The sequence below is a fragment of the Orcinus orca genome, chromosome 7 (assembly GCF_937001465.1).
Source record: "Orcinus orca chromosome 7, mOrcOrc1.1, whole genome shotgun sequence".
In the NCBI taxonomy this organism is placed as follows: domain Eukaryota; kingdom Metazoa; phylum Chordata; class Mammalia; order Artiodactyla; family Delphinidae; genus Orcinus; species Orcinus orca.
Window position 1 is genome coordinate 83101353 of NC_064565.1, and position 11060 is coordinate 83112412.

The 11060-nt window shown below is 40.4% G+C and overlaps 1 protein-coding gene across 1 annotated transcript; it reads left to right on the forward strand.

The window, feature by feature from the left end:
• Nucleotides 1–648: 648 nt before the first annotated feature.
• MARS2 (methionyl-tRNA synthetase 2, mitochondrial) lies at nt 649–2950 on the forward strand. The gene has a single exon (XM_004262888.2). It carries the CDS (start codon nt 702–704, stop codon nt 2481–2483), a length of 1782 nt encoding a protein of 593 aa, XP_004262936.1. The 5' UTR covers nt 649–701; the 3' UTR covers nt 2484–2950.
• Nucleotides 2951–11060: the final 8110 nt, after the last annotated feature.

Sequence of the window (11060 nt, forward strand, 5' to 3'; positions counted from 1 at the left end):
TCCTTAGGTGCAGAGTGACAACGTACTGCATTCCAGCTTTCTGGATCTCAGTAATCTTTGCAAAGACTGGGAACATCACAAGCCTACCTCTTTTGTTGATTCAACAAAAACTGCGTTTAGAGAAAGGATTTCTCTTACTTTTTCAGTTCTTATCCTTCACTCAAGTGCTTTAGGTCATTGGTTTTCTTCCTTCCCATCTCCCCCCTCCCTTCTGGATTTATTGTGCCCACTAAGCTCTGAGAGGAAACGTATATGATATTTCAGATCCCTACGTTTACCAGAGCCTACGTAGAGGGCACACTCCTGCAATGTGCCAGCCACTGGCTGGTGTTTCAGAAATGCCTGAATACAAAATTCTTGCCCACAAGCAACTCATTCTGGAGAAAAAACCCAGATTCATAAATATAAAATTATAAAGCAGGACACGCAGTATGATATAGAAAGATAAAGATTTATCTGCTTCATAACCTCTCCTTCAGCCAGTTCCTCTAAGCTATCGTTCTCGCTCGCTCCCACATTTCACAACCGCTGTAACCGAGGCCCACGGAGGGGGGAGCGCGGGCGGAGCGGCGGAGGGCCGGCGCTCGGGGCCGGACTTCATTGGCTCTCTGGACGGAAGCGGCGGTGCGGCTCGGCTGCGCATGCGCCCCTCACACGTGCTTCCAGAACGCCCCCACCGCCGCTTCATCTCCGCAGGCATCATGCTGCGGATTTCTGCCTTTCGGCTGCTAGGACGCACGGGGGCGAGTAGGCTCTCGCTCCTGGAGGACTTTAGCTTACGCCACTACAGTTCTGACCCTCTCGGTGTCCGGGACGATACCCGAGACGCGCGCGCCTATTTCACCACACCCATCTTCTACGTAAACGCGGCGCCGCACATCGGGCACCTGTACTCGGCGCTACTGGCTGACGCCCTGTGCCGACACCACCGCCTCCGAGTTCCCAGCGCCGCCGCCACGCGATTCTCCACTGGTACCGATGAGCACGGCCTCAAGATTCAGCAGGCAGCAGCCGCTGCGGGCCTGGCTCCGTCCGAGCTGTGCGACAGAGTCTCTGCCCAGTTCCAGCAGCTTTTCCGGGAGGCTGACATCTCCTCCACCGACTTCATCCGCACCACTGAGGCCCGGCATCGGATGGCTGTGCAGCATTTCTGGGGGGTGCTGAAGGCTCGGGGTCTTCTCTACAAGGGGCTCTATGAAGGTTGGTATTGCGCCTCGGACGAGTGCTTCCTGCCTGAAGCCAAGGTCACCAGGCAGCCCGGCCCGTCGGGGGATTTGTGTCCTGTATCTCTGGAGAGCGGGCATCCCGTCTCCTGGACCAAGGAAGAAAACTACATTTTCAGGCTTTCCCAGTTCCGGGAGCCGCTCCAGCGGTGGCTGCGGGGCGACCCTCAGGCCATCACCCCGGAGCCATTCCATCACGCAGTCCTTCAGTGGCTGGAAGAGGAGCTGCCTGACCTATCCGTCTCTCGAAGGAGTAGCCACTTGCACTGGGGCATTCCGGTGCCGGGGGACGATTCGCAGACCATCTACGTATGGCTGGATGCCTTGGTCAACTACCTTACTGTAATTGGCTACCCAAACGCTGAGTTCAAATCTTGGTGGCCCACCACCTCTCATATCATAGGCAAGGACATTCTCAAATTCCATGCTATCTATTGGCCTGCCCTCCTCTTAGGGGCCGGCATGAGCCCACCACACCGCATCTATGTTCACTCCCACTGGACGGTCTGTGGTCAAAAGATGTCTAAGAGCTTGGGCAACGTGGTGGATCCCAGGACATGCCTTGACCGCTATACTGTGGATGGCTTCCGCTACTTTCTCCTTCGTCAGGGCGTCCCCAACTGGGACTGTGATTACTATGGTGAAAAGGTGGTTAAGTTGTTGGATTCCGAGCTGGCATTTGCTTTGGGAGGTCTCTTGAACCGATGCACTGCCAACAGAATAAATCCTTCTGGGACCTATCCGGCTTTTTGCACTACCTGTTTTCCCAGTGAGCCAGGGTTGGTGGGGCCATCAGGTCGTGCTCAGGCAGAGGACTATGCTCTGGTGAGCGCAGTGGCCACTTTGCCCAAGCAGGTGGCAGACCACTATGATAACTTTCAGATCTATAAGGCCCTGGAGGCAGTATCCAGCTGTGTCCGGCAAACTAATGGCTTTGTCCAAAGGCATGCACCATGGAAGTTGAACTGGGAGAGCCCAGTGGATGCTCCCTGGCTGGGTACTGTGCTTCATGTGGCCTTGGAATGTTTGCGAGTCTTTGGAACTTTGCTCCAGCCTGTCACCCCAAGCCTAGCTGACAAGCTGCTGTCTAGGTTGGGGGTCTCTGCCACAGAGAGGGGCCTTGGAGAGCTCCATTTCTTGCCTCGATTCTATGGACATCCATGCCCTTTTGAAGGGAGGAGGCTGGGACCTGAAACTGGGGTCTTGTTTCCAAGACTGGACCAGTCCAGGGCCTGGCTGGTAAAAACCCATAAGACCTAGAAACTCAGTTCTTATTAGCTGTGGTAAAAAAGCAAACATCTTATTTTCTTATTTTTCATTTTCAGGAAAGTTATAGTAATGCTTTCTGAAGTGTTGCATCAAATGAGCACATAAGTAATGTCCCTGTGAAAAGAGGTTTGTAGCCTTTCAGGAGCCTACTCCCTACTCTTCAGTTCTCTGTGTCCATTAACCACTGTCCTTTGCACCCCAGTGTCTCTAAGATGTCTCCAGGGGAAAGGTGGGTAAGAGACAACTTTGCTGATACTACTCCTTCTCATTGTGCCTCTGTCCAAACCACAGTTATTTGCCCAGACTACCTCTCACGGCTTGTTTGTCACTGGCCTGGCCTCTGCTGGGCAAATTAGTGCGTGTGGGGGTTGGAGGCCCCCTCCCTCAGTTTTTACTTTGTTATATATGTTGGGTCTCCTGTTAAAAAGAGGTTGTTTCATTAAACCTTTAAAAACCAGTGTCCTAGACTAGATGATTTTTGCCTATGTTTATATTCTCAATTCTTAACAACTCCCTGTTAAGACTCCCTGCTTTGCTAGTTAATAATCCAGTAGTTGTGCTTTGTAACATTACACTTTAACCAGTAGGTGGCTCTAGTCTCACACATTTAATTACTTAACATTGAGGTTTCAGAATATTTAGAATAGGTTTTCTGCTTCCTAATTTTGCAAAATTTAAATTTAAAGAAAAAATTTTATTGCTTTCCTTAAAATAAGGATAACTGCAACCACTGCTGTTTTACAGTAAGCAATAGAAAGATCAGAATCCTTAGTTTTTTTCAGACTACTGAAAAAGGACATTTACTCTATTAAATGTTTAGTAAGCTAATAAGTAAAGGTATCACGTTTGTTTGGACTATGATGAATTATAAAGCTCTTTTTTTTTTTTTTTTTTTTATGGTACGCGGGCCTCTCACAGTTGCGGCCTCTTCCGTTGCGGAGCACAGGCTCCGGACGCGCAGGCTCAGCGGCCATGGCTCACGGGCCCAGCCGCTCCGCGGCATGTGGGATCTTCCCGGACCGGGGCATGAACCCGTGTCCCCTGCATTGGCAGGCGGACTCTCAACCACTGCACCACCAGGAAAGCCCCTATAAAGCTCTTTTGAGGTACTTGGTATGTTAAACATTTTTTAAAGTTTAATAACATTAGGTTTATAGGTATGATTTTAAAAATCTGTAGATAGTTCAAAAGGGCAATATTTTCTTTATATTTCTTGGTCTTAATTTTGTTATCCACATACATAATTTACCTTATATGATTTCTTTTGGTCAATCAGGATCTATAATACACTATAGAAATTGTGGAATAGCTAATATAAATGTTAATACATTTACTTTCAAGTAGTTTTTTCTAATTTCCCTTTGCTCCTTTAACTTATTAAAGTTTAAAAGTTTCTAAGTACCTTATCCAGATCTCTTCTGTTGCATTTGTTGAAGGTGATGGTGAAGGGAGGAAATGATCAATGCTCCAGGAATCTCAAACTGGATTTAGGGATCTCTCCAAGGCTCCATAAGAGAACATCACAGAGAAGATGTTAAGGTATCAACTTATACAATGACTACAACATAGTAAGCCAGCATTATATCTCATAGGTGATTGGACAGCTAGGGCAAAGTTTAAAATGAGAACTTGCCTTGAGATATCCATTCTAAGCATGGTAGCAAGCAGAGAGGGCTCACCATGAAGTAAACTGTGCTGGTAGTTCCCCCAGATTTATTCTGGGCGCTACTGTTCAGCTCCAATTTCTGTTTATTAGTTGGTGTGGCAAAAGATTTCTGGTTACTTGGAAACATTGCTTAGAAAAGAATGCTTGAAGGCATTCTAAAGGTGGAAGGACCATTTCTACCAGTTCCTTTAGATCCTCCTTATTCTTCATAATGGAATCCTGGGCTTTCCATATGACATATTCCAGTTACCTGCTGGGATTACTAGGGTAGATTACTGGGACCTAGGATGGAGTGTAATGTCTCAGCACTGGATAGCAGAGTAGTGAAAGAGATGGGATGTGTTTACATGGATGAAGGAAAACAGACTTGGAAAACCAGCATTGATAACTTCTGCCTTCGAAGTGCCATTATAAGTCTTACAGTTCCTATCATGAACGGAGGGACAGTGTCTTCCACTTGAATGATCTTACCTATAGCCTAATGCTGGTCAATACACTGGACATTGGCTTGCTGGGTGTTAATAGAATTCCTTTTGTGCAGTCTGTCATTTGTGTAGGCACTTAACTTCTACCAGAGTATTTGTGGTACTGGAGGACGCAGGAAAACAGGGAAACCAAAGAGGAGAGGGCATAATTTTTACAGAAGACAGGATATTTTGAGTGAAGAAGTGTGGTAAGTTGGATATGACTTATTCTGTGGTGATATGGAAGATGAACCAGTTGGATTCTCTGTAGGAGGCAAAACAGGTAAAGCAAATACCCTTTGGGTACCGAGGTGATGTGTTATTTAATCCAGCAGTTTAAGAGTGGCAAGTGGAGGATAGGCGAGACTTAAAGCTGGCAGGGATGCACTTCCAAGAGAGGACATCCTAACCACTTGTGGGAGAAGATGATGATAAACTTGTAGACATCTAAGAAGTCCCCTATTCCAGAATTGCTAACACCTTATCTGGCATCTTGTGGGTTCCTTGACCAGAAAGAAAGTTTCTCCCAAGTACTACCCTAAGGCTGTCAACTATTCATTTCCGAGTATTTTTGGAGGCAGTGTTGCATGAGTGATAGAGCACTGTTCAGGTGTTCATGGAATGTCACATTAAAGTAATAATAAGCTGTCAACCCAGTAGACTACAGTCTACTATGAAGTCATGCAAGAAGTTGTGGGCAATGTATATGTGTGGCACCATTGTATATTAGAGGGCTATTCCACAAGTGAACTCATAGATTAGGCACCTCAGAAGTCAGAAGACCTATGGCTATGTGGAGGTCAAGAATAGGCAGGAACAAGAAATAGTTACAGTCTCATTTCATTGAAATCTCACACTTACTCTGGAAGTAGGCCTCATTATTTTTCTTAAGCACCTGTGTGACTCTATAAGGGCTGAGAAGAGCCTGATAAATTGAATTTTAAGTTGATGCGCTCAAGAAGGCATAGGCTGAGACATGGGCTCTGAGGCACAGGCCTTTTTTCTTTTTCCCCTATACCCGTATCTATGATTGGCACATAACTCTTTAGATCTGGGAAGTTCCGAAATTGAAGTAAAGTTGGTCAGGTTGTGGGCCTCCAACTAGGAAGACTTATAATCATGAAGTAGCTTGGGTAGCAGGTGGCAGTACCAACCATTCAACAGATTACTCCTTGGGCATTATGGTAGGGATGGTTTCCTGGATGGCTGTTTCACCCCTAAGTGAGTGTGTAGTTGCAGTGTTGGCCTGCATTAGTGTAACCTTGAGTTACAGTGGGGAAGCAGCCATGCCTCTTGACTAAAACTTGGTCTATAAAGCTGCTGCCTGAGAATCTATAATTGCCTCCTAGAGGCAGTCCCCCGCTATCCATAGTTCTACCAGATGGAGAACAACTGTTCTTGCTGGTAAGGTCTGGGACGCTGTAAACCTTGATGGGTCCTTGCCCTCATCTTTTGCCAGAATGAGTAATATCAGTGGATCTGAAAAGGTATGGACCTACTGGCAGTCGTGTGTCTATTTTTGCTGAGAAAGTTACCTAGTTCAGAGAGCCTGGGGGGAGCTAGGGCACAGGTCGAGGTAACCAAGAGTACAAGTTAGGGGGTTCAGTTCTAGAACAAAGCCTTGGAGCCCCTTGCAAAACTAAGACAGTATGAAATATGTAATTTCAGCACAACACAGCTGGCCCTGCCCCTTCTTGTAGGAGCTTTGGATAGGACTGGTTAACTTCTATCAATAGGAACACACTAAATTTGGAGGTTAACATTGCTGGAAGGGCCAGAATAGTAACAACCAAGTTAATTAAGGTTAATTAGTGGGGATTTTCGCCTTTCAAGAAGAGGGTCTTATTCTTTTTTGAGATAGAGGATAGGAGAAGCCCAGCCTAAGCTGCTTTCTTCTATCATCAAGAACTACTTTGAGCGGAGAAGAAGGGACTAACCAGTGTTGGCCTGCATTAGTGTAACCTTAGAGGTGAAACTGACTTATTTTTTAGGTAGTCCTGGGTTACCCAGTTATAGATCCTCTGAATTAAGGGGAACCATCTAACGGAATAGTTGACCATATGTAAAATACCTTGCTTAAGATTATATCACATTAATCAGTTTCTACTTAAATTTCCATGATGAGTAAAGGGGATTGGGAAGAGGTACACACCAAGAGGATCTTCCTATGGCCTTGACAACTACAAACAATATCCTCTCTACGGTGCCTCTTCTCATGAATAGCTACTGGGAGCTTCAGCCTTACTTGGAGCTTCACCAAAGTAAGGTGAGACTATATTATAGAAGTTCCATCCTTGGCTATGAACTATTTCATTCCCATTTGGTTTATGACACAGTTTACTCACCATAGATTTTCAAGTCCACACAGCTCCTCACTTAAGAACAGTATGGTATGAGATGTCAGAATGTTTCAGGAAACCAAATGTATGATCTGCAAGAAGAAAATAACTCCAAGGAGAGATGAGCTCTGCCTTCAATTCATTAAGGATTTTTGGATGAAACATCTGCAGAGGGCCTGGAAGGCTCACTGGGTAAGCTGGAGGGACAGCTCTAGGAATAACTGTGGGAATGGATGTTGCTAATTTTCTTAGTGTATGGTAGGGGTAAAATGGTACCAACCTCCCTATGCTACCACTCTTAAGGCCATGCCTTGTACATATACCCCCTCATTGGTTGACAGTCACTGGTTTGTGGGATTGAACAGGAAGATGAACCTTCAAAAACTAGTTTATGGTTGACTGTTACAGATTGGAATCATTGTTCTATTCTCTTAATTTAATACATTCAATAAAAATATGACTCATTACACATTTTTTCCTGATTAAAATACTTTTAAAAGGGTAATAACCTTTACTCTGGAACACATTAAATATGATAGTTTCAGTAATCTGACTTCCTTTGAACTAATCTAGAAATGTCTACGGGTTAAAAGCCTGTAAATATTAAATAATAAATATTAAATAATTAAATAATAAATATTGTGTAAATATTACACAATTTAGTTAATCACTAAAATAATACAACTAGAATGTATTTCTTCTTAGCCAGATGAAATGTTTAAAAAACTCAGTCCAACAGAAGACAGGAAGGTGAAAAAAAGGGCAAAGAAAAATGAAAAATATGGTAAAAGAAAACCCATAATAAGATGGCAGAAATGCATATAAATATATCAGTAATTATAATAAAACAAAATATCATAGGATGGACTTTCTGTCAGAAGACAGCAATATTCAAGCTTAAAGTTAGCTATATGTAGTTAAAAGGTATATACTTAAACATAACAAAATAAGACATGAAGAAACACTAGGCATATGTTAACCAAAAGAAAGCTGGTATCATAATATTAATAGTAGACAATCTGTTTTGAGGGGAAAACCATTACTAAAGATGAAGTGAGACTTAATATAAAAGGAATAATGTACCAATAAGTTATAACAATTAAACTTGTATAATCTAACAACAGCCTCAAAATATAAAAAGTTAAAACTGAAAATGACAAGAAGTGTTCAAATTTGGAAAGAAATGAGACTGCCATTTGTGAGTTCAGAGAAACCAGGCAATGAGAAAGTAAAAATTAATAACTTACACTAGACATTAGCATTTCAGTCTTTAATGCTCACTACCCAAGTGTATCATCACTGTTAAGGGTAGAAAAAAATGAAAAATTTATAGCAGGTAAGGTTTTGTGACTCTAAAACCTTATCTTTTCTATACATGCTTCTGCGAAAATAATAACTTGCTTTTTGAATAGAAATGTCAGCAAATATACTTGTTCAATGAGTCCTCTCTAGATTATTAAAAGGGGAGGATCCCATGGCCATAATTCTGCCAAATTTTCTAATTGAAGAAATCTTCTAATTGAAGATAAATGAAGGTGAAGGAAGAGGACCAACCAGTTCTGTGTTCCTTATTTGTGTTCTCTCATTTACTTTTTCCATCAACCCTATGAAGTATTATTCTAACTCTGTTTAACTGATAGGAAATTGAGACACAGAGACATTAAGTAACTTGGCTAAGGTTATACAGCTTATAAAACAGGAGAGCCTAGACTCAAACTTGTTATAGTGCCAGAGCCTCAGCACCATCCTTAACATCAACACCACAACAATCCCTGAGTGTATACTGAAGGAGCTGTACTGTGGGGAAGAGGAAGCAGTAAAATCAGATCCAAAGATCTGAAGATGAAAAGTCTAAATAAGAACACTTAATTAAAATACATTCAGTGTTTCAAGAAGAGGAATTGGTTCTTGATAGCTAGATTATGAAACATAAGAGTGCCAAAAATGAAACTTAGAAAAAATGCTTACCTTATCATGAAATATATTTCTTTTTTTGCTTTCAATAGTTTCCTTTGTATTTGAAGCCTGCTTATGTGTTCTAGTGTAAATTGTTAAAAATTTAAATAACTCTATAGTCTCTATTTTTCTTTTTCCTTAAGATTATTGTGTTTCTTATTTTCAGAAGTGTTCCAAATTTTTGAATCCAACAGTTCCCTAAGTGAAAGTATGTTGTCATAAATTCATAAATCTAAGTATTTAAAAATAACATTTTACTAATCAATACTTTATATATTTATCTCTAAACATGAAAACATATCAATAAGCCAGAGAATTTTATTAGAGGTCACAAACACTGAAATTTTTTCATTTCGTACATACAGTTTTAATACAAATGAACTAATTAAAAGACTCATCTATTTATTGACAATTTAAGTTCTATGAATTTACTGAACATTTCTTACTATATTCTTATGACATCTTTCCTAACAAGCTTGCAGAAACCAGATTAAATGCCCTTGACTCTAGTTATTACCAAAGCAAATACCACCCTGTTAGCTAAAATGCCACATACTGGATAATTCCTGGTAAATTATATCTGATATATGTCATATATGATGGTCAAGACATGTTTTAACTTCCACAGATTAGAGACTTTATTATGAATTGCATAAAGAATACTCTGTCATATTTTACTTTTTAAATGAAATGTAGCTAAAGTTGGACATGGGCTACACCTTGAAGAAGTTCAGGATGAAACCTATGTGTATATAGGTCTCTTAGCTATCATCTGAATTGTATTTTTAAAAATGTATCAAAAGGTATTAAAGTCCTTGCTAACTTGGAAGCTAAGAACATCTACACCTTTATTTTACGTTTTAAATAATTTCTTCAGAACTCTGTTTAAATTCAAGCTATATAATCCCATAGTTAGCAAGGCATGATGGGTACTTTTCCAGTATTTTTTGCATGGTAGATTATGACTTGCTTATAGAATCAGACTGATGTATTATAAAAAATACCCTACATATAGCATTTTTAAGATTACCTTTAAAAATCACTTGCTGAAGGAATTTATATAGGCATTCCTAAAGCAAAGAACCTTCAATCCTGGTAAACTGAAATTATTGCATTAACTTTTTATATTTAAATTTCTATAAAAATTATTTTATGGAAACTCGCTACATTTTTAAAAAGCAAAACTTTTTAGTCCTGAGTTCAGTTTCATTTTACAGCTCATTACTGGAATGTAATTAAATAAATCAAGTTACAATGTATAAGAAGCCCATTTTGGTGTTATAGAAGATCATTAAGTACTAAAATAAAATGAATTATTGAAAATATATATAGTTAAGTGCATGAAAGCTGATGGTTGGATTTTCACACCATTTTAAGATTTAGAAGGAGTATTTTTTGCTGAGTATAAAGGAAATATTTTTAACATTCATTATGACATTGACTCAGTTAAAAAAAAACTATTAGTTAATAATCAATCCTCAAAGAATAAAGTTTTTTCTTATTAAAATGTTGTCCACATAAAAATCAGCTTCTAGAAGGTAGTTAATTCCTAACAAATTTTAAATAAAACATTTTTGGATGTAAATAATGTCATAAAATTGGTTTTCTAGCCTAAGGAGAGTATATAGCACTTCTTCCTTTTTCCATAGTTCATGGAGACCATCTAGAAGTGAAGCTGTGAGTTATGGGGCACAAAAACCAGTATAAATATATAACTGTGTAGCTAAGTGTAAAAATTAGGAAATCAACCTAATCTCAGACAGAAAAACAAAGGAAAAATAATGAAAACTTACTGCTTAACATCTAATGTAGTGTGAAGGGGGCTAGCCAAGTTCAACTAAGTTATCAAAACCCATCATTGGTAAGTTTGTAGAGGTAGGTGTTTTAAATATTCAATATGTGAAGGCAGGTAAGTCTGAGCTTGAGTTTTAAACAAGTCTTTCTTTAAAGACAGACACACAGCTAGGGCACAGGCATAAAAATGTATTTGGTAAACATAGGATTGTTGCTGAGTTTATTTTCATTTTTCCTTTGTCACAGACATTAGGATATTAAATGTGTTATTTTATTGAGAGCCATTCTCACAAACAATTGGATATTGCCTGAATAAAATAACCCTAAGGTTGACTTTACTAGTCAGTAT